The 23,562-nt window shown below is 42.0% G+C and overlaps 3 protein-coding genes across 3 annotated transcripts; 1 reads left to right on the top strand and 2 right to left on the bottom strand.

Annotated features, from left to right (window-relative positions):
• The first annotated feature begins 2,074 nt into the window (after positions 1–2,074).
• gpr173 (G protein-coupled receptor 173) lies at positions 2,075–3,267 on the top strand. The gene has a single exon (XM_071927603.2). It carries the CDS (start codon positions 2,083–2,085, stop codon positions 3,265–3,267), a length of 1,185 nt encoding a protein of 394 aa, XP_071783704.1. The 5' UTR covers positions 2,075–2,082.
• Positions 3,268–12,274: 9,007 nt separating this feature from the next.
• On the bottom strand, positions 12,275–18,869 carry LOC139933488 (histone-lysine N-methyltransferase SUV39H1-like). Its single transcript, XM_071927587.2, has 6 exons — positions 18,830–18,869; positions 17,630–17,775; positions 16,387–17,046; positions 16,037–16,183; positions 15,008–15,137; positions 12,275–13,856 (listed from the first exon to the last, which is right to left on the bottom strand). The coding sequence occupies exons 1-6, from the start codon at positions 18,846–18,848 to the stop codon at positions 13,723–13,725; spliced, it is 1,236 nt and encodes a 411-aa protein (XP_071783688.1). The 5' UTR covers positions 18,849–18,869; the 3' UTR covers positions 12,275–13,722.
• A 1,383-nt stretch (positions 18,870–20,252) lies between these two features.
• Positions 20,253–23,143, bottom strand: LOC139933448 (organic solute transporter subunit alpha). Its single transcript, XM_071927529.2, has 7 exons — positions 23,077–23,143; positions 22,691–22,842; positions 22,476–22,549; positions 21,881–22,036; positions 21,579–21,690; positions 20,884–21,136; positions 20,253–20,698 (listed from the first exon to the last, which is right to left on the bottom strand). Exons 1-7 carry the CDS (start codon positions 23,141–23,143, stop codon positions 20,253–20,255), a joined length of 1,260 nt encoding a protein of 419 aa, XP_071783630.1.
• Between the last annotated feature and the right edge of the window lie 419 nt (positions 23,144–23,562).

The raw sequence follows: 23,562 nt of genomic DNA on the forward strand, positions 1-23,562 counted from the left end.
AGGCTGAAGCACTGTTGTGTATATTGATATGAAAATGACATGGATTATTAGTTTAAGGACACAGAAAAAAATAACTGCACAGTATTTTGGGATTCCCTCCACCCTTGGGTTAGGAAAAGGGTTGGACAGCACAAAAATCCCCCATCCTTCCTTCCTCATTGCCACTTCCATTCTTTCTGACACACACCCCACCATTCTCTCTCTCTCTCTCTCTCTCTCTCTCTCTCTCTCTCTCTCTCTCTCTCTCTCTCTCTCTCTCTCTCTCTCTCTCTCTCTCTCTCTCTCTCTCTCTCTCTCTCTCTCTCTCTCTCTCTCTCTCTCTCTCTCTCTCTCTCTCTCTCTCTCTCTCTCTCTCTCTCTCTCTCTCTCTCTCTCTCTCTCTCTCTCACACACACACACACACACACACACAGGCAGGTATGGTGTTGTATCCTAGCAACAAGCAGGGTAATAGCAGTGACGGACTAGTCGCTGGGATGCCATGTAGCGTGTGGAGAAACCAGCTGATGTGATTGGTGCTGGGGGGAAGAAGATGTTTCCACAGCGTGCTACAGCAGATGTCATGTCAACCCCTGGTCCGCCTGTTGCTGCGGCCATCGATTCACTTGATGGGGTGTTAAATATTCTCAGGAGGAATAAGTCATCAAAATCCCACTCAAGTCAGTGTTTGTCAAATGAATATTGTAGTAAAGGGCTTTAAGGGCAAAAAATCTGTCGCGACTTTGCTGCTCATCCGAGGTTCATGGCTCAAAAATGACAGAAAGAAAGAAAGAAAGATGTTGATGCAGTTTGAGTTTCTGTAGGTGGCGCTCTTTTCTTTGTCTGTTCAGCCATGGTGGCTATCACTGCTCATGCTAACTACCCAGTTCTTTTTCTGTTTACTTCAAACAAACTGCTGTTGCTGCTGCCAGTGTTGTGTCTTTGTCTCGATTTCACACCAGGGAAGAAAATAACATCATTTCAATTTTTGTGGATTGTTTTCCTGTCGCTGGCTTTTCAAACGGTAAAACAGTTGAAGAACATTTCACAGGATTACAAAGAATGAAAGCAAGCATAACCTATCTAGTTGCCTCGTAATGAACGCAGATCACACTAGTTGGTGATCATCTTATCTTATACCACACTTGATTCTACAAGGCTATACATTAGTCTACTTTGTTGTCAGGCTATGCATTCCCTATACAGTCTACTTAACAAAACAACAACACACATTGAGGATAAAACGAGGACACAGGGAAACACATTTTTGGGGGATACAAATTTTGGCACAACATCTGTAAACGCATCACTTCCCGTGCGGCAGAGGATTTTTCCCAGGAAAGAGCTACCAGACACCGGATGTTTAGAACAGCAAATGGAAAATCTTTCATGAACTGGCTATAGGTTGAATCACTATTGAGTTATATCAGTCGAATCAGTTAGAAGTAAGCTACTATTGCTCAGTAAAAGAGGGAGGGGGAATATTCAATAAACCAGTTAACTGGTTTATTCGTGGTAACAGGGAGACTCAATCACAGGGTATTAAAGGTTCATGTAAACAGATTAACCTGAATAACACCTTAACGTGAGCATGGCCAATAGCCGGGTTACTCTGCCTTCGAAAAGTAGTGATCCCTGGCCTTGTTGCACATTATTACCCCTATAATGTGGTGAAGTGATGGTATGGTGTATGCATGTGGCCTGAAACAGTGTAGTAAGTTAGTAGGTAACGTACTGTCATTTTACTAACCGCAACAGTGGTAGAACTTTGAAATCCGTACATGGAATTGGTGATTTATGAGATTTGAATAGCCTACAAATACTAGTTTTGCAAATATTCCTTGTACATCTACACCAGAGGCTGATCCAAAGTCCTAATCCCCAGTCTGCTCTGATTGTTTTCAGGCTCTTGGAGGAGACCAGGGGGTGAGACACAACACTACACCAAAAAAGGGACCGTGCTCGAAATGGGGCGATGCGGATTGAAGTGTTCCTGTTCCATGTGAACTCCAGAGCGGAAGCAACCACGAGGACGAAGGCAAGGCCAGCTGAAGGAGGCGGCGGCGGAGGAGTGGTGGCTTTGGTGATAAAAGAGAGTGTGGCATGGGAGGGGGGGCGTACGGGATGGCAAATGGGAATGAGAGCAGCGAAGGGCCGGGCGGGCCCATGGGAGCAGTGGTGGCCACCACAGGAGGTATGGTAGCTGGGGGTCCTTCCTCAGCTGTCTCCACCTATCTTAAACTGGTGCTGCTGGGCCTGATCATCTGCATCAGCCTGGTGGGCAACTTGGTGGTGTCTCTGCTGGTGCTGAGGGACCGGGCCCTGCATAAGGCGCCGTACTACTTTCTGTTGGACCTGTGCCTGGCGGACACCATTCGCTCGGCCGTCTGCTTCCCCTTTGTGCTGGTGTCCATCAAGAACGGCTCTGCCTGGACCTACAGTGTGCTGAGCTGCAAGGTGGTGGCCTTCATGGCGGTGCTCTTCTGCTTCCACGCCGCCTTCATGCTTTTTTGCATCAGCGTGACACGATACATGGCCATCGCCCACCACCGCTTTTACTCCAAACGCATGACATTCTGGACGTGCGTGGCGGTGGTGTGCATGGTGTGGACACTGTCGGTGGCGATGGCTTTCCCGCCCGTTTTTGACGTGGGCACCTACAAATTCATTCGCGAGGAGGACCAGTGCATCTTCGAGCATCGCTACTTCAAGGCCAACGACACGCTAGGCTTCATGCTAATGCTGGCTGTGCTCATCCTGGCCACACACGTAGTCTACATGAAGCTACTTCTCTTCGAGTACAAGCACCGCAAGATGAAGCCAGTCCAGATGGTGCCAGCCATCAGTCAGAACTGGACCTTCCACGGGCCGGGGGCCACGGGCCAAGCAGCGGCCAACTGGATCGCGGGCTTCGGCCGGGGCCCGATGCCACCCACTCTGCTGGGAATCCGGCAGAACTTGCACAACCAGAACCGGCGCCTGCTGGGCATGGAGGAGTTCAAAGCAGAGAAGCAGCTTGGCAGGATGTTCTACGTGATCACCCTGCTGTTCCTGGTGCTCTGGTCTCCCTACATAGTGGCTTGCTATTGGCGGGTGTTTGTTAAGGCCTGCACAATACCCCACCGGTACCTCTCCACCACGGTGTGGATGAGCTTTGCCCAAGCCGGGGTCAACCCTATTGTCTGCTTCTTCCTCAACAAAGACCTGAAGAAAGGGCTCCTGTCCCACCTACCAGCCTGCTGCAGGACTAAACCTCATCTGCCACGAGAGCCTTATTGTGTCATGTGAGCAGAGATGCTGATCTGAACATGGAGAAAAATGAGGGGGCGGCAGAGAGATTGTTGTTGGAGGGATTATTTGAGTTATTGTGGCCTTTGATTCAATGCAAGATTCTTTTAAATAGTGGGTATAAACTAGTGAGTTTAAGGGTAAAAACACTGGAATGGTAAGCATGTTTCTCCATTTTACTACCCTTTTTCGCTTAAAACAACAGTATACAGGAAGGTAGAACTTTTACTTGTACTTTTTACAACAGGGGGAAAATACTTTCATAGCAAAAACATGCTATCAGTGTGGAAGCGAAGCCAGAGAAACAGCCACCAACAAATTACATGAGCTGCTTAGTAAGGAAAGACTGAATATTTGATGAATCATTTAAGAGTCCCAGGTTTGACACAAATCTGAGCTGCAATGGTGACAAAAAGAATGCTAAAAACACGATTTTTACTAAGGGGAACCAAAAAGCAGAACTTTAAATGCGGATCGGCAACTTTTCCGGTCCCTAGATGACTCTTAACGGCTGTGCTGACTATTATTTTACGGACATGCAGCAAGATAATTGTAGTTGGATTAACAACAGTGAATGTTTTAAATGATTTGTGCCAAAATAGATACATTCTCAAGTGACGTTAATGTGCTAGATGCATGTTTTCATAGAGCCATTGGATAGCCACATCTTATCCAGAAACCAATGAGGCAATTTTCAATAATTTCTTCATTCATTTTGTTTGCAGCACACCGAACATTCAAATAGAAATTCAGAGGAGACAGAGAATAATGGATGAACTTCACTGAACTAGTTGTCTGCGATTGATCATCACTGTAAGTTAGTGGTTCTGTGAAGGCTCTCCACTGCATGAGGAACGTAGCATTACGACTTCCTCTATCTGCTTGAATCAAAGGCATCAGTGACAGTAAACATTAAGAGAGGTGATGCACATCTGGTTTCCATGAGTGGCTTTATTTATTTATTATTTATTTTCTTTGGTATTTGTTCACATTTGTCTATCCTGAAATAATCCATTTATAATTTATTTTGATATTTTTTTATGTTTCAACCTTTTGCTCTGTACTGAGTAGTGTCCTTCAGAGGTGACGGCAGAAATTATACTATGGAAATGTATGTGTGCTGTTCCTACTCTAAATTGACCAAATAAGGCAGCGACACAATATAGGAAGCTGTTCCTACGAATAGTTTTGATTCTGTGTCTCACTTCAAGGCAGTGAGTAAGAACTCACCAAGTATCGGCAGAAGAGTGGGTTGATAAATGCAGGCTTTGATTTTTAAGATTGAGATAATGGAAATATTATGGGCGTTCACTGTGTGATCAGCTATAAGCTAATGGCACAACAGAGGTTTCTCAAGAAACAGCATTACAAACCACATCATTTATACAACTGACCCAAAGGCAGAGCCTGATCACTGCTGTCGTCAATTCTACCGTCACTTGTAGGGAAGATAACAGGAAGCTGTCGAGCAGTTTTTTCTTTTAAAGCCATGCTGGGTACATGTGAAAAACAGTAGAACTCAAGTGAAAAGTGAAAACACACAACCAAAGCACAGCCCATACCTTCTCCCCTGCAGTACAGACAGAGACAGAGACAGAGACGGGGCTTCAGGTCACAACAGGAAGGTGGAGGCTAGCAAACACCATGCAGACTCTCCTCACTCACACCTACGCTGACATTCCTATGTGCTGTCAGCTTTAAGTCCAGCTGTGAGTGTGTCTACTGCATTATGACAGACGACATACTTGCCCATGTGCTTTATCAAATACTTTGTAGTTGCTGCTGGGAAACAAATGCATGCCTAATAAAATCAACTCCTCTTTAACCACAGCGAGCTAGCTGCAGTGCTGCAGTGTGAGGACAACAGATTTGTCAGAAGAAGAGGCTTAAAGGAAAAATCCACTCTAAAACACTTAAAAATCACTTATTGACAATATTCCTTGCATTTGTGGGTCCATTTTGTTGTTTAGTGGTGTCATTTTTATTCCCGTGGATAACTGGCCAAAGCAGCCATTTTGCTGCTACGGCCAACAATCATACATCGTAGAAGAGACCAATTCCTCCACTGACAGTAGCCTCAATAGACCACAATGCAATGCAGCCACTGACAGTAGCCTCAATAGACCACAATGCAATGCAGCCACAAGACATGTTGTGTTTACATTAAGGGGGCGTGGTCATGATGATAGACACACCCCGATGTTCATGAACTAGTTGGCTAGCTAGCTATATTTACAAGCCCAGCTTTGTTTGAAAGCAACAAGTCCACGCCCCTTTCTCTGGGGGTTGTCGTGAGGCATTCTGGGAAAAGTAGGAAATAACTAATCGAAGTAAAGGCAGGTTGAGGGAAAGTGTCAACACCAGAAAAGTAAATTACAACACAAAATTACTCCTGGAATGCATTGAATATACAGATTGATGATCAGAGGGGGGATTTTTCCTTTAAGTTTTATCACTCTATTGATGCAGAAAGATCCACAGCAAGTATGTGGCATTTTAAAGAGTAAGACAAAAGCAACAATATTGTAACTCAGTACTAGCTTGTAGTATTTTTCCCTGTGTTCTGATTGCAGTAAATCTGGCATTATTAGAATTTGACAGTATTACAAACCCCAGTTGCCATTTTGCCACTCCAAATCAATTACATTTTTTATGTCAATGCAATTGTTTGACATTAGTAACAAATACGTAAAACACCAAAACACTGCTGTATCATACAGCTCATTAAAACACACACACACACACACATACACAGAGGTGTGAGGTGGTGTATTGATTGGTGATTGACAGGAAGTGGGTCATCCCTTCCCAAGAGCTTCCCTTACTGGTTGGAAGAATTAGCATACAGTATCATTTGAGGTTATTGCAATGTTGGGAATCAATTGCGGAAACTTGTATCATCTGTTAAATATTAGTGGAAAAACCCCAGAAAACTGACCGAAAACATTTGGCCAGGTTATACCATGGGTGCCATGTTGCCACCCCTGTTCCAGAACAAAGAAGTGCTGCTAATATGTAAGAATACTGTCCACAAAGTCTCCATGGTGGCCTAGCACTCTGTTGTAGAATCACCAGGTATTTAGCAGGAATATGGAGCCAAAATGGCTGCCACCAAACATGTGAGATTCCCAAATAAATCTGGTTAAGTCCACATCAACTTTATGTGAATGTTTAAACTTACAGTAGAACAATGCTTCATTTTACATAAGAATTAAATCATTATTATCACTTCACACGAAGGACTTAGGATGGTGCAGTAGAGGGCAAAATCTGCCGCTTACTATTTTTGCACAAATCTAGATGAATTGACGAACTGTGCTTCTTTCTTATTTCTCTCTGAAAATGAGCTTTGACTCAACGTGGAATTCAGGCGGAAAGTGTAGGACAAGGACACAGAGATTGTAATTTGTAAGTGAATGTCTGAAAACATGACATGGCCCTTAAGATGGAGGGTGAACTGTGTGTTTTGGGTTTTTTAGGCGCCCCTTCTTCTCTGCCGTGGCATAGAAGAACAGCAGCATGCCACAGAGAATTGCTAATCTTTTTTTTTGTTTTTTTTTGTTATTTTCAGCGTTATGGCCTTACTCGATAAAAAAAAAAGTTAAACCAATGCAAGAGAGAGCTGACAAATGTGTCTCTTCTGTATGCGCTGAAGTCATTAAAGAGGGGGAAAACACAACACTGTGTATACTAGTGACATTTGGAAGACGCATCGCTCTTCCCCCTCGCAACCTGGAGGAACTCTGATCACAGACTGTAATGATGATGGTGGTAAATGATGGGGGGGGGAAGGAGAACGCTCAAAATTTAAAAAAAACGAGTGTCCACTTTTGAGGACTGAGGGAACTTTTGAAAAAACATCTGACAACTGAAGGAGTTGACAGAAGCCCTTCCCGGATTATCGTGGAACTGTTTTTTTTTTTCTTTCTCAGTTTCTTCCCTCTCAGATCGACTCGGGGAGGGACGGGGGGGAACAGACTGGTCTCTCCATTTTCATTTCTAAGAACAAAGCTTGAAAAAAAAAAAGTGTGGATTTGCGGTTAGTGCTGGAAAGGAAGCCTGACAGTGCTTTTTTTTAGTTGCTTCAGGCGGATTATCTTTTGTAAATTTACTGTGACCTCTGTACTATTTAGTGTGTATTATATTGACAGCAAACTAACTTTGGAAATGCAATGGGACGGAGGGGGTTCCCGCTCATCGTATTTTTACCGTGTGTGTGTGTTTCTATATGTAGGTATGAATGTGCGTATGTGTAGATGACAGCTAGAGGGGTGAAGCAGGGAAGCGAGAGAGGGGGAAAATACTGACCAGATACACATTGCATTTTGAAGACATCACTCCTGCAAACGCTTCCTCGGTATTTCTCATCCCGACCCTGTTCCTGACACACAGATTTGAATGTGTTTAAAACCAATGAAGTTTACTCCAAATCCCTTTTTTTTTTTTTTTTTTAGATATTTACTAGGTTATAAATTGGACTGGATTTTGTTCTTACACATTAAGGGATAATGAAGGTAAAGATGAGGGATCTGGACAGGTCAAATATGATTGCGTACACTGGTTTCTTTTTGAATGTGTCACTGAAGAATAAATAAGTAAAAGATTTGTGGTATCAATTTGAAAATTTTCAAGTAACCAGGCGTTACACCTGGCAATTTTGACAGCAATTGCTCAAATTGCTTTTCTCTTTAACCTCTGCCTTTTGTCTATAAGATTGGGCCAATAACAGACCCGAGTGAGGCAAGAGCAAATTTGACAACTGAATGTCTAAATGACTCTTTAGTTGGTAGTTCTGCTGTGTTTCTATTATGTGGTAAAGACGCACAATAGTGTACATTTAAGAGAACATTTCTCTCCAAGACGAGGCAACACAGCGACTGTCTATCTTTGAGAGAACCTCAAGATATCTTTGAAAGGAGACGGGGCCTAAGGATTCTCCAAATACTTGTTTCAGTTCAGCCTTTAAGAAGAACATGAAATGTCAAAGGTAAAAAAACAACATCTAAACGCATCCTGCAGTTGAGTTTCAGACATAAAACACCAGAGGTGTGAAGGGTGCCAAAGGAAATGTATTCTGACCGCTGAAAATCACAGAGGAAAGCCTGATGGTGCGATTTCCCTTTTTTCTGTATTATTAAAAAAACTGGTTGAGCTGTTAAGCATGTCTCTGGCGATTTATGATTTTTGTTGTTGGTTTTGTAATGAAAATAAATTTCCTTTGAAATGATCTGGAGATTATTATGATTAACCATGACAACAGTCCGTATGTGTCGCATAATGAAAACACCATTAATATTCCTGATTATGCAAGGCTTAAGTTCAAGTGTTAAACCACTGTAACGTCCTTCAGACTCTGCCATTTTGAAAAATGTCTTTAAGATTTTGAAGTTCTGCTTCATAAGGACCATAATCAGCTGTGCTCAGACAGAAAAGCTCCTCTCTGACTAAACTGTGACATGTCAAGGCGATCTGAGGGAGCTTGTGTCACCAAAATCATCTTCACTTTCATGAAGACACTGTCAAAACAGATTGGGCCTATTGTTGTGAAATGAAACAGGAGTTCATTTAGGCAGACGATTTGTGAAATCTGTCACACGAGATTCACATTGAAGAACTTTTCCTCACTGACTTTGTTTATAAGAAATGTCCTCGTACCCAATCAGCCTCCTTGCAGTGTAGATTAAAGGAAAACTACCCCTAAAACACTTTAAGGCAAAGTCATTCATTGCTGAAAAGTAATCAACAAAATCTTTAAATCAATTCTAAACTCAACTGGAAGCCAGTGTAAGTTAAATGAGCTGTTTGATCTCTTCTGTAAGAGTCTAGCTGCTGCATCCTGAACTAGTTGCAGGCACTAAGAGCTTCATGCAGCAGCAGAGTTACAGTAATCAATACAAGATGAAATAAAGGCATGAATAACTTCCTCAGTCACAATAGGATAGAAATGACCTCATTTCAGAGGTATTTCACAACTGGCCGCAACAGAACTGAGCAACTCTTTGAACTCAATTCTCATCATTCAGACCAGAATCAAAAATGACTAACAAATTTCTGGCAGCTGGTTTGATGTTAATTCGCCAGGTTGCCATGATTACCATGAATTGTACAAATTACAATGGTGGGGCAAATATAAAAACTTAGATTCATCTTCATTAAGGTGAAGGAGGTTTTGACATCTAACATTTAAGAATATTAAGGGTTTTTGTATACTTAGTTGTACAGCTGTGTATCAGCATAGCAGTGAATATTACAGGACCAAGAGGGAGTTTCAGACCGCCACCTGCCTCTGGGTGGACGCTCCTTCGGTTGACAGCAATACAGTTCATGACACACTTAAACTGGCACCACTGGCACCTATTAATGACTAAAGTTCACCAAAGTGTATTATTATTATTGTTACCACTACTACCATACCCCATTCATAGGCCCATTTTTGTCTTTTAAACCACTTGCCCCTTACTGTAAATCTTTTGCCCATTCACATCTAAATGGGACACACACACACAATTCTCAACTGTCTAAAAGCTTCAAAATCCTTCTTTAGAAATTCAGAAATTCTTTGAATTTAACCACTGAACTACAGAAGCAATCATACCTTTGAGCTGGATATACACGACCAGGCTATTTCAAGGACAGAGCGACTGTTCCTAATTAATTTCACAACTCATTGCCAGATCATTTTCAATCAATTTGAATCAACAACACTGTTAATAGTGCGAAGGGTGTTGTTGCTCAATATGAAAGAATATACTGCTCCTATGGATCCTATGAATCCAGCATCAGTGGTGGTTAGGTTCTGACTATTACTTGGAAATATAGCCAGTACAAGTTTGTATACAAATTTGGTGTGTTTTATGCAAACATTTTGTCCAATTTCCAAGCTTTTGAAGACCTGAACATGATCAAATTCATTTTTTCATACAACGTACAGTTCCAGCCCTGTGAAGGAACCTTGAAAATCTGAGCGGAGTTCATGACGAGCTTCTCTAATTAAAAAGGAAATTTGGGCAGAAGTTATGAGCTGAACAGTTGGTGAGTACTGGCCAAACGCTCAACGGCAGCAACTGTTTCCACAGCATCTGAGAAGGAGCCAGCAGAAAACAAAGCAGCATTCCATTTAGATTTCGGAGCACCTTGCTGCATAAATCTGCATATTAATGAGGAAAGCTACTCCAACTCCTTAATGATTTAAGATATGGAATTCATATTAATACCACCCGTGTAGTATGTGGAGACAAGTATGGTGACAGAAACAATTACTAATTAATGCATTAATTGGCTGATCTCATTAGCATAACAGGCTATGTGTAATATGTCATGGTGATTATGTCGGGACGTTAGGCAGCTCAAGTGCCTCTTGTTGTGATTTGTTATCCTGCATCACATCCTTGGAGAACCTTATAATTAGGAAAATCACTTTATGACAAAAAAAAAAAAAAGTTACATTTTCAGGTCATGTGCTCCTTCACAACTCATAATAATGGCAGAGGTGAGTCGGGTGTGGTTGGATGAGAGGGAAACTGCTGATTCCCCAAATACATGGGACAGTTTAAGTGCCACCAGGTAATGTGTATGATTGGAGAAAGCCGGGATGAATAAGGCAGAATTATTGGTTGAAGTCATATACATGAGTCTGAGATCCGGGATGAAGACTAAAAAGCCTTGCTCTCAAGCCAAAAAAGCAAATGATAAAGCAGTATTATTATTACAGTATGCATGGTGATATATCACCTCTTCACTAGACGTTTCTGTTCTATCTCTGCTCTAATTAGTTAGCTTACTCCTCTCTATTGTGAAAATATGACTATGATTTGTCAATTACAGGCCACCATAAGCTGTGCCAGAGACCTGTCGTTGTTGCAATTCCCACTGGTCGCCTATAGAGGTCGATAAAAGTCATAGATTACTTAATGCCCCTTTAAATCCCCAATTTATTAGACTACATTAATTTTGTTATGTATATTCAGATTCTTTTAGACTTGTAGATGGTTTTTGCAACTTTCTACACCCAGCTGACTCCAGTATTTAGACACATCATTGAGTTAGAGGATAAGAGCCACATTTGATCTAAACTGCTCCTGAAAGAGATCTGCTGAGCCTCCTGCCCATCACTGTGGTCCCAGTGAGTGAGTGGCTGGTTGACCCAGACACTGGCCATCTGGCTCATTTGGCTTGATCATCCTTCATTCCACTCACCTACTTGTGTTTGTTCGCCCGGTGCTCACAACGTCCTGATCCCTCACAAATCCAGCCAATCCGATAAGACTTTCTGTCACAGGCGTCTCTATCTGCAGGGAGCCACCTAGCCATGATGATGTATAGAGGGTTGGGTTTTACTGTCTGGCCACACTAACCAGTGCTGTGGCCTATATTCACTTTAGAGCAAGTCAGGGCAAGACTGACAGGACAAGCAGTGTGATTCACAGAATGGAGCGGACTTTGATGTCATGACACCCCCATCTCAATTTCTTTAGAAGTAAAAATAAGTACAGTTTTGTGTACTTATGGTGTGAATTGTCTCTGAATAAATGCTTAAGTCGAGAGTAAATTAAAATGAACTAGGGTTGGACCAATATATAAGGCTGATATTGTCCTTAACTAAATATCAGATGCTGTTTCAGAGGCTTTTCCACCCTGACAAGAATAAAATTCTGGGGAAAAACAATACTTGGAATATTTTGGCATGAAAATGGTCAAATACATAGATCCTGAATATCGGCGACTTCAGTCTAAAAGAAGAAGTAAGCATAAAGCCATCATGCCTGCCTACATAAAGAGGACTGTATTACATAATAGAGCTGAGGTACTGGAGGAGGGAAACTTATTGTGTAATGTGGTCTAGTCAAAAGCACCATCTAGTGGTAGGCATTGATGGTAAAAATCACCCAGCACACTGTACAGTTTTATTAACAGAACTTACAGATAAATTAGTGATAAAAAAAAATTTGAAGCTTAAAAGAATGCCAAGTTATCTTTTTTTAGTCATTTATTTATATTGTTTTTGTTCTCAACCTATAAGAGAGCCACACTGAAAAAACAAGCATTAATGACTAAAATGCTTAAAGATCAAGGACATAGTAAAATAACCAAGTATTTGGCCACCAAATAGATACTGTACAGGGGCAGTGACATGAGAGAGATGACGGATAGAAAATTTAACTGGATATGAAGTCATTAAATTTTGCTCCTCACTTCATCACTAATCCATACAGAGCTTCACAGCATATAAATGATACAAAGTAAGTAGTGGCAGTAGGGCAGTTATGCAGGTGTTAGACTGGCCTATAAAATTGATTTCCATGGTATCTGTAATCGACAATCTCCATGAAATCCCCATTTGTCTCAACACCGGACTTCTGTGGTCTACTGAAGGAGCATCATGAAAATAAAATCAACCCGACATGAAAAATAACATCCGAACTGCAAATGATAAATGATAAATCGAACAGGTCATTTCAGACTGCATGTTTATGGATGATTGATTTTTGTCAATGTTTGGTGTGAAATTTCAAAAGCTTTCAGTGTCTCATAGGTTCCAATGTTCTGAGCAACCTCCACCTCTACAGGTTTTTGAACATCGTTATGAATATTACCACAGCACAAACACAGTTTCACGTCTCATTTGCTCTCACCGGTTTGTTAGCAGGATGAAGTTCAATTCATTGTAAAAGGACGTGACTCGGTGAGCTCTGCTTATGACACACTGGATGTCGACTAGGACTCAAAAACCAGCTCCAACTCAGATTTAAAATGTCGGATGTTTTGAAGATGGGTTTCCAAAAAACATCCCACCACCACGCCCCGCTAAATCCATCTTACATCAGAACCAGGATGAACTCTGAGTCACAAGATTAAAAAAATAAAATTTAAAAAAAAGCAAGCTATAAATTGCATATGAGACTACAAATCACAATTTCGCTAAAAGATTTTAAAAACAGGGAAAACCCCACTCAATTCACATTTCATTTGATCTTGGCCAACTCAGTGCCGATTGGAGAACATAAACAAGTCTCTGCCAAAGCAACAAACGAGGGCCAAGACTGGATGATCAACTACAAAAAAATTCCTGCACCATTGACGATGGATGGGACAACAACTTTGTGAACATAATGAAAACACCCAGGGTGGTTTTATGGGGATGAAGGAAAATGTTCTGCCTGGCAACTGTGAGCACTATGATGAAGTTCAACTCACTGGAAGCAAATGCTCACCTAACAGTCCCACTGATGCACGTCTTCACTTCATAGGAAACCGAGCAGCTCCAGGTTTTGTCTGAGTACATCACAGATCTGAGTCTTCGGGCTGCGGTTTTTAACCTTGGGGAAGAGTTGGTCATGTTCACAAATATCCAACAGTTTAAGAAACGGCAATGGAAATAAAACATTCATATAAAAATCTGTACAATTTTCCACATCTTTAGACAGACAACGGTGTTGCGTTTCAAGCAGTCCCGTGTCAGAACAGGTATTTTCGACAGGAGTCCGATCCACACCGGCACTCGACGCGAATCCTCTTCTTTGGAGAGCTGGGGAGTCCTGCTAAACTGAAACTGGAGTCCATTCTGGTGCTTTCTGTGTCGACTGGATCAACTGGAAACATAAAAAAGTTGCCAAGTTTATTCTGCCGTCTCGTGTCTTTTGAAATGGCCATCAAAGAGACGCACCGCATCCAAACTCTGCATAACAGACACACTGCACACTGAACCCAGATTACTGTGCATCAGTTACATTTTGCAATTTGAACAATTGGTGAAAAATCACAAATCAATCACAATTTTGAAAAATTATTAGCAACAAACAGCAAAACCCCTACCATTTTTTATAAGAATAAGGATTTATGAATAACAATTTTAAAGTTAGTCCAAAGAACTTGTCAACATGCAGATGATTACTTCTTCACTCCAGGGTTTTGACCACAATAATCACAGAAAAACTTCAAATCAACATCTACGGTACAAAGTTCAAAATACAAATCCTTCCTTGTACAGAGCTAAAAAGGGGCACTGAGGTAAGGAAGTCATTTAGAAATACATTTCATTTTAGTTTATAAGAGAAAAGACCCGTTTGTTGACAGCAGTTAGTAGAGCTGGTCAACATTACCGATGCCCACCTACCTCTTTCAAACTGTGCTGATAATTATGCATCATAAAGACAAAATTAGCTTTAGCTTCACATCATCATCCCTTCGACTCTCTGCCATACAGTTTAAAGCCTGTTTAGTTCCACAGTTGAATAAATAATAAAAATGTCACGAAGAAGGCTGTGAGCCAAGACAGATCTGCAGTAAATGAGCATCTCCTGCATGTTGATAAGTCTCTCCACTTCTCACTGTGCTTTTGACTCCGGCTTTATTACATTATAGTACCCATCTAGACTGATATCAATACCTTTAACAGATTTGACAACACAGTACTTGAGTATTGTGGTATATTTGGTTGTAATATTTATTAACCAAATGTCCAATTTGGAGCTGGTTTAATTGACTGGCCAATCAGAACTCAACAGAGACCTGCGCTACAAAAAGTTTTTTCCTTTTTTATTCTACATATTTTGACAGTACACAATTTCACCTCCTCTCTGGCAGCAACACAGCATGGTTGTGCAAATGAAGCACATGATTATCTTAAATCATCTGTACCAGATGATTTAAGATGGATGACCAGGTGTTTCTGCAACACCAATATGTCATCATGTTGTTTGGGTTACATCATGCTTACAACTGTCAATCAGAACACACTTACGTTGCATCTTGTAGTCGAAGGTGAGCTCCTCTCCTGCCCGAATAGCCTGTGTTGAAAATAAAGCTATTCTTGGGAGCCTCTCATCAAGGTTTTCGATGAACACATTGTATACCTGCAAGTTGGGGTTGCACTACAAAAAGAGATAACAAAACCATTTGTCAGGTTTTTCAGTAACAAACAGCTGTTCAGTGGGTTTGAATAATATTTCGTCTACTTAGCTCTCTGCTCTTGCTGGCACCGGTATTCACTGTCCTGTAATAATCTGCGCAGACTATTACAATGACATCATCAGAGCCCAACGCTCAGGTTACTCCGCATTACACTGTCTATATGAATGAACATTTTTTTAACTATTTACTTCCATTTCAGACATCAGAACAATTTTCCATGTTGTGTGTACCAAAGAAGTTAAACTGGATAAGTATGTGTACATTGAACTACTAACCCTGCATTCACACTGTGAGCAACATGATTAACAAGTCACCAGAAGCTGATTCATTTCCTATAGAGCTGAGCAACCAAGGAAGCTCAGCCGATGTATAGCTGGTCGACAAGAAAAGCTGGCAGCGGCTGAAATTGTCAGTCGTCAACAACAAATCAGATTTCTGCACTTCCTTGTTTTCCTACCAATGTAATTTCATTTCATGCATAATAGCTCTGCTGGGCAAGTGCAAAATGGTGAAAGGTGAAAAGTTGATTACAACCATTCAAAGCTTCCCTGTTCTCTGCGACTTTTATTTGAAAGACTACAGGAATAAACGTCTCTAAAATGATGCTTGGAGAACGGTTCCATCCATCATTGGGGTCAATGGTAAGCTCAGAGTTATTTACTATTTATTTTCAATAAATACAATCTAATTAGTGCCTGCTAGCTAGCCATATTAACTCATCAAAATTATGTAATGTTGTTGTAGCTGCAGAACACTACATAGATGCAATCAGAACCTCTTGCCCCGCCCACAGCTTGTCAGGACAGAGCGACCCGTCAACCAAGCTGCTTGCAGTGCGAACGCACTTTAAGATACTCACACTGTGGTTGACAAAATGGGAGATGTTGCCTTGGTAAGCAGCATCCACTGTGTATACGTCTTCCACATAGTCCAGGTCAAACAAGTACGTAGAACCTTGGCGGTCGTACACGTGACCCCTCTTCTCTGCTTCGTCTGTTGTGATGATCTGAGGAAACATGACAGAAAGTCCACAAATTGGTAGGATGACATTTCTGTGAATAATAATTAATAATTATAATTATTTTGGCCGATACAAAATTATTCTTGGCAGGCAGATGGTTTTAAGTTTACAAGCCCTTGGTAAGTGATCCAAAAACTTACAAAATTAGGAGGCTGATAAAGAGATAAACTCTTTGCAAAAAGGCCTACCTCTCCCACATACTCCATGACAAAGGTGTTCTTCTTAATATGCTGCAGTGTGCGGACTCCCCATCCCCGGCCGTTCTCCGTCTTAAAGATGCAAAGGTCGAACTGGATGCCCTTCTGCACCACTCTGTTGGGACAGTCGGGCCCACAGCTGCAGCGGGAGTTACACTCGTAGATGGGCTGGCCCGCCCGGACTCGGACCTGTCCCCGGTCATTGTAGGCCATGCGGTGCAGGGAGGCCCCGGGGCAGCAGCCGTTCACAGGCTCGTCTAAACAGTTCTTACACTCACAGCCTACGGCCATCTCGTCCAGTATGATGCCCTGGCCTACCTTGTAGGTGTTGATGTAGGTGAAGCCCTTGGGCGGGCCCTCAAGGTCCACTTCATTCTGGACAAAGATGCGACCTGGGTGGTTGCGGGTGTTATTCAAGTGGGCCTCCCAGCGCTGGATAGTCTGGCGGTGTTTGGCTTTCTGCACCAGTAATGAGGAAACTTCCTTATCCAGCCTTTTAGGGATGCCGCGTCTCTTGTGGCGCCTCAGCTCCACAACCAGGTCCAGGTGGAACTGCTTCATCAGTTTGGTGCATTTGAGGTTCCTCTTGGGTTCCCAGGTGTTGTCCGACTCTGGGTAGCCCCTCCATTTGACTAGGTAGAACTCCTCCTCCTGAAACACACAACATCACACCTTGAATTTGGGGCAGCCTAACAACAAAGTGAAGGGTGCAAAATTGAGGAGACCAGTACAGAGGTCTCAGTCTAGTAGATCAGATGGATCACACAGGGAATACTTGACTAACAAAGCTACTACTTTTAAGTGACTTGCATGAGCTGATCCAAGTATACAAGAGATCTGTAGACATGAACAATAGTTGCATGAGCATCATTCCACTCCAGTCGGGCTTGAGACAGAGTGCTGAACAATACAGTCCCAGATGCATGGGGAGGTCTGTAGACTACTTGATGCATATGTACAATGTTCCAACACACCATTACTGATCTGTCTCTCCCTGCCTGGTAACTCCATATCATCAGTGAGATAGGAGAGGCAAGAGGGAAAAATGACAAAGACATGTAAAAGTATTCTAGGGAATTCATAAATATGTCAGGAAGGAAGACTGTCACCCAATGTCATATCTTACATTTTTCAAATCCTTCAAAACTACCATAGGTGAGCAGAGCACATTTCTGGGAATTCAGAGTTGCAGTTAGCAGTTACATAGTAATGTGTAGTACAACTGAAGCCATACCTTGGTTTTCTTGTAGTCACAGAGGAACTCCACCTCATATTCATTGATGTTGTGTTTATTCACATTCAGCACTTTACAGTGGAGTCTCTCGCGTCGGCACACGGCCTCCAGCTCGTCCCAGGACTGTTTACACGGCACACTGCAATCTGACACAGCAAATCCCTTTAACTAACGTTCATTTTACCCTAGCTATACGAAACTCCATTAAAAATGAGGCAATTTAACTGGCCTTGCCTTTCAGCAGAGTTGTATGCCTGACAGAACATGACTTGAGACCTTTTACGAATCGACAGGATCCACTGGTCAATTCGGTATACATACAACCCACCAAGCAGCACTCCATTTCAATAAAATCTCAACTTTTGGTTCATACTACTTGCTACCGCTCCCCACAGTCTATTTTGCGGAAGACGATTGTGGGAGTAACAGGCGAAGCAATTTTAAAGTTTAAATATAACTGAAATAAATGCTGCTTGGTGTGTTGGATTCATGTCGAATTTAAAAGTGGATCCTAACGATTCGTAAAAGGTCTTACGTTATGTTCTATGAAGTGTGTAACGTTTGCCGATAAACAAGGAAGCGTAAAACTGCGAGATTATTGAATGAAGTTTGGCGTGAGGCTGTCTATTTACAGATCGGAGCTATGCTCGGTTATGCAAGGTTACACATACATACATCTAGCGGGGGTGAAAACAACAGCAGCAACTATAAAGCCACACGCATAACGCCATTTAAAAGTTTGGATGTAAAACTGTCACTTATTCTTCGTGTTATCTGGCGCGTCAAGTTAGCCGAGCACAGTTTAGCCCGCTACAGCAGCCTGGTCCAACAACACAACACGCAAACAACTTTAGATTTACACATAGATTTTTTCACAAAGTCCTTAAGCTTAGCCAAAGGGTTAGCCTGCTATTATGCAGATACAAAGTAACAGTTTAAAGTCACAAGCGGCTCACTTGCTCACAAAAACAGGTTGCGTTAAACTGCACTACAAGCACTTCAGACAACTAAGTTAGCTTACAGCACAAAGTCACCATGTTTACCCATCCTGCCGTCTTGTCAATGTTAGGTGAACTCGAAGACAGTAATCGCGTACATATTCGAGGTCTTTAGAAATGTATTCGTTTACACTAAAGCAAACAGCGTCTGTAGACAAATACACAATGGAAAATAAATTCAATTATCATCCTCATGGGTTACCTTTCAAATTTTCCGCCATGTTTTCCGCACAGCCGCCAAAATAGGAGAAACTACATTGGTGAGGAGGATCCTGCAGGAAGAGACTGTTCTGGCTGCTGATTGGATGGGCTTCATCTATCTGCCTTCCTATTGGTGCAGAAGTAGTCAAGGGACTCAGAAGACAGAAGAACTCCTACTTTAAATCGGTTTCGTTGTTCATCAACAAGACGTGACAAAAATGTCTGCTGCTTGATGTAGAGCTACATCCCTCTTCCTCATTCTCACAATATTATGAACATACAGGCCATTTCACCCCCTGCATTTGTTGCTTTTGTTTTGAAATGCAACTACAATACCAAATACCGGTACAATGCAACTAATTTGCTATAAACTTCATGACAGCTGAACCAGACAATGCTATTTTTTTGCGTTTTTCGTTCCCACGCGTTGGGGGTCTGTGTACTAAGGCTAATTCATTGTTTATTGTTCATCTTGTATAAACGATAATGCCTTATATCTTGTGCGCTGCACAGTTGTACTTGGTTTCATTTCCCAAATGCAGATTTGAACATTGGTCAACAGGAATACAACACAGTTCCTTATTGGACATGAGAGTCACAGATAAGGTACATGGCATAAAAGGGCGCTGAATATTATAGTCGTCAACCATGGCTTTTTGAAAAGTAAAATGAATGATATCAGCACATTGACTCCAGTGATAAAAATGCAGATTACTAAATTTTACTAAAAAACTCAACCTATGATGGTTTACATCAAGATCAAATAGTATGCAGCAAAAGTCAGGAGAGCTTCTCAGACTGAGCTTTGTGAAATTATATCACTGCTGTATATATCATACAAATCGTATATGATTTGTATATATTTGTAATAACTCCCATTAACATAATACACCATTAATGTAATAATTTGCAGTCAACAGTGTAAATTAACCTAATAAACTTCCCATTAATGTAATAAAGGTTACCTACCGTTAATGAAATAACTTTTTTGCTGTTAACATTTATTATATTGATGGGAAGGTTGAAAATTTCACTGTTCAAAAACATGGCTGAACTGATAATGTAATAATAGTCCAGTTGGTTACTAACTAAGATGCTATGTTTAATAAAGGATGAATATGTATCCACTTTCATAAGTACATTGTTCCATTTTTGAAAAATAAAAAATTCAACCTTCTCGTTAATGTACTAAAACCCAATAATGTAATAATTATTATGGTAACAATGGTAGATAACTTATTACACTGATGGGAAATGTATAATGTTAACAGGCTTATTACATTATTAACTGCAAATTGTTATTAGATTAATGGGAAGATATTATGTTTACAGTTGTAACAGGTGATTGAGAAATCTTTGGTGTACATCCATTCTAACACAGAGCTTGGCCTTGTATTGACTTTTGCTGAATGTCCTCCAGACAGTCAAACCACAGTGACATCCTTGGACTCGTCATAGTTAATATCAGCCGTGACAGTTATCCTGGTCAGATCTACACACGGTTCTTCTGCAGGACCGGGTCTCACCGCGCCCCCCGTACTGCCCGGGCCCTGACCTCTGGCCTGCGGGAAGGGGAAGCCGTCCAGAGGCGCGTGCTCTATTTTGCACAGGCTGTCCTCGCTGTCGCTGTTGTAGCTCGGATTGGAGGCGCTGAAGAAGCAGCGACCGGGCCATGGCTCCTCTGATGGCAGGCTGGGCTTGTGATGCGCCGTCTGAACGTCTTCTGTTTGAACTGCCTTCTCCAGAAGCCGGACGCTGCCCGGCCTCTGCTCCTCCTCCTCCTGCACGCTCGGCTCCACTTTACGGAACGTGTGGCGGGCGTAGAGGCCGATGCAGAACATCTCCACAATCACACAGTAGTGGTAGATCACTGAGGTAGGACAGAGGACAAGAGAGCTTACCACAGCAGTCTCTTTAAAGTGTTTCGCCATCAGCCCCTCTTCAAACTAATCTCCACAACATAACACATACAGTGTAAGAGCATGGTTGAACTACAAACTGGATGGTAAGCATGACCAAGGATTACAAGAGTCCAGATTGTGCGCTGTTACTTACACTGGGACCTGGTGAGGACGGAGAATGGCGGGGTGCAGGGTATGACCTCCAGCGCCCCCATGGTCTCCAGGATGCCGCTCTGCAGGCCACACAGCACCAGCACCAGGATGATGCAGATGAACTTGGCCCTCAGTCCGTAGCCGTGCAGTGCGCTCTTCGTGGCTTTGTAAAACAGCAGGTGGCCATAGAAGGACAGGAGGGTCGACACGGCTATGATACCGTTCACATACAAATTGGGGTTGACCGAATCTACCTGAAGGAAAATAAGACGGACGTTAGTGACATCAGTTCATCCCCCAAGGGGCAATTCTCTTTCCTCCCTCTGGATTATATTCATCCTCATGCATTTTGTGATTAAATTCATTCTGAAAGTATTGCTGTTGAACTTGATTTAAAAGGAGAATACCAGACTCATTTAGAGTTACAGCCCATTTACTTCTGTCTATGTCTAGTTTACATTTCCACCAATCATTTTGCAATGCATGCCTATGTAATTAGATTTTTTTTAACAATGAGTTGTTTTTCTTTACAATGTCAAACCTAGCTGGAAAGGAACTGCTGTCCCGGCTAACAAAGACGCCATAAATAAAAAGACATGGATGTGACAAAGTTTGTAAAGCGACTATGTACTTTTGATTCTAAAAGATCAATGATTACAAAATAAGCAGAGATTGAGGTATGAACGTGTCACTCACATCGCCGTAGTCATACTGTTCATCTGTCCAGAGGACCAGAGTGACGAAGAACAAGATGCTTCGGACTACAGAGAGCTGGAGCACAGCAGCCATCATCCAGCCAAGGCTGCTCCTGTGTATCAGAGGAGAGACACAAAGCTTTTACATATCACATTAGCTGGACGTCAAGTCAAATGTATTTACAGAGCACATTTCATACAATGATGCAACTAAAGGTACTTTACACACTTTTTTGATGAGATAAAAACAGTTGAAAGTGTATGTACTGCATGCATGTGCCGCAACAGGTGGTCCATCTGTACCTGTTGATGGCTACCATGGGGAGGCAGCAGCAGCAGCAGCAGGGGAAAGGATCTGGGGATAAATGCTGTCCAGACAGGACGTCCAGCATGCGAGCCTTCCCACCGAAGAAGTCGGTGATCAGGCCCATGAACTTCAGCAGGGTGATGGAGTGGTATCTGTACAGAAAGACACATTCAGAGAGAAGCAGCAGTGTGCAATACCTGCTCAGGGTATCTGCAGGCTTCAGGAAGACACATTCAGGACTTAATTGTCTTAAAAGCGGGATCTGTTGTTGAATCTGTCCACAAACGTGTTAAATGTCAGTTTTCAGGCTATTTTCGTGGCCTCATTCAAATGAATGGGAAGTAAAAATCTGAACGCTACAAACTCGTCCAGCTGCATCCGATCTTGGTGATTAGATTATATTCTGATTTTCATGGCAGTCAAAAGCCGAATAACCCCCATGTTAAAACTAAGTGGAGTATTGCTTTAAGACATTTTAATACTTAAATTTAGACAATTTAATACTTTTTCAGAGATACCCTGCTGTTAAAAACATCATAATTTGGGCTATGGCTGGTAGGGAAAAAATGTAAATAACCAAAGTTAACTCACAGTGAAGCGATGAAATTACACAGCGAGGAAGAGCGTGGAACATACAGGGCTATAAGGGAGGTCAAGGCAAACACCTGAGATAAAAAGGTTAAGTTTAAGATACAATGCAACTACACAAAATGCCTCCAGTTCAAGCTAGTTCAGATTAAAATTAAGTGGCATTATCACTAGCAGTTATTTTGACAGAAGGAGAGGGAATAAAGAGGTGACGTTACCGGATACATTCCCAATATCCACAAGCAGAGTTGTTTTCGTCTGGAGGAGGGAACACGGCGCAGTAAGAAGCCAACCTCCTCCAGAAACAACGCCAATAAAATCACAGCCAAGCCGGCAGGGATGAGGAACAGCCAGAGCTCATCCTTGATTGCTGACACAAACAACAAAAAACAGATTGTCACACTTATGTATTTCAGACTGAAGTCTTTCTCAAAATAAGATCACAAGCTCCTCTGACTGCTTTCTGCTTCCCCTTAATGAAGGTAGTACTGCTGTCTGAAAACACTGGAAACACCCATTTTCCCATTAGCAAGGGACATTCTATAAGATAATATCATTACACCTTACCCAACAATAATTTATTCATTTATGGACAGCAACTTACCACTGAAGATTTCTGATGACAGTGGGATCTCAGGCCCAATCCAGCTGCAGTTGGCCCCTCTCCCCATCCTGATACTACTCTTCACTCAGTCAACCTGCCAGCAACCACCGAGAAAACAAACATCAACACAAGCAAATTCATCATTCTCAACTACAAAAATTCAAAGCTTTAATTCAGATGATGATTAAATTACATGCCAGCAAACTAACCTGTTCAATTCACTGGATCAAGGATGAGCGGCCATGGTTTTAAATGGTTTTCAGAGTGTCTTGTGTTGTCAGTTCCGTGTTGACCTGACCAATATCTTTCTGGCAGAAGCCATTAATGATTGACTAGATACAGGTAAGTGGATAGGTGGGGATCCAAGTCCACCCATTCTACGAAAGGCAAGGCGTTCCTCCGAGAGCGAAGCAATCACGACTTAGGAAAAAATAGATCTTTAGAAACACCCAGCTCCAGCAAATTAAGCTGAAGACACGATATTGG

Source organism: Centroberyx gerrardi, chromosome 14 (genome assembly GCF_048128805.1).
Source record: "Centroberyx gerrardi isolate f3 chromosome 14, fCenGer3.hap1.cur.20231027, whole genome shotgun sequence".
Lineage (NCBI taxonomy): Eukaryota > Metazoa > Chordata > Actinopteri > Beryciformes > Berycidae > Centroberyx > Centroberyx gerrardi.

Coding starts and splice junctions, on each gene's coding strand:
- gpr173 (XM_071927603.2), top strand. CDS start 2,083: ATGGGAGGGGGGGCGTACGGGATGGCAAATGGGAATGAGAGCAGCGAA.
- LOC139933488 (XM_071927587.2), bottom strand. Junction 16,184..16,386: donor TCATGGAGTATGTGGGAGAG/GTAGGCCTTTTT, acceptor ATGTTTCCTCAG/ATCATCACAACAGACGAAGC. Junction 13,857..15,007: donor CTTCGACTACAAGATGCAAC/GTAAGTGTGTTC, acceptor TTATGTTTCCAG/TTGATCCAGTCGACACAGAA.
- LOC139933448 (XM_071927529.2), bottom strand. CDS start 23,143: ATGGGGAGAGGGGCCAACTGCAGCTGGATTGGGCCTGAGATCCCACTG. Junction 22,550..22,690: donor GGATATTGGGAATGTATCCG/GTAACGTCACCT, acceptor TTTTTATCTCAG/GTGTTTGCCTTGACCTCCCT. Junction 21,137..21,578: donor AACAGTATGACTACGGCGAT/GTGAGTGACACG, acceptor ATTTTCCTTCAG/GTAGATTCGGTCAACCCCAA.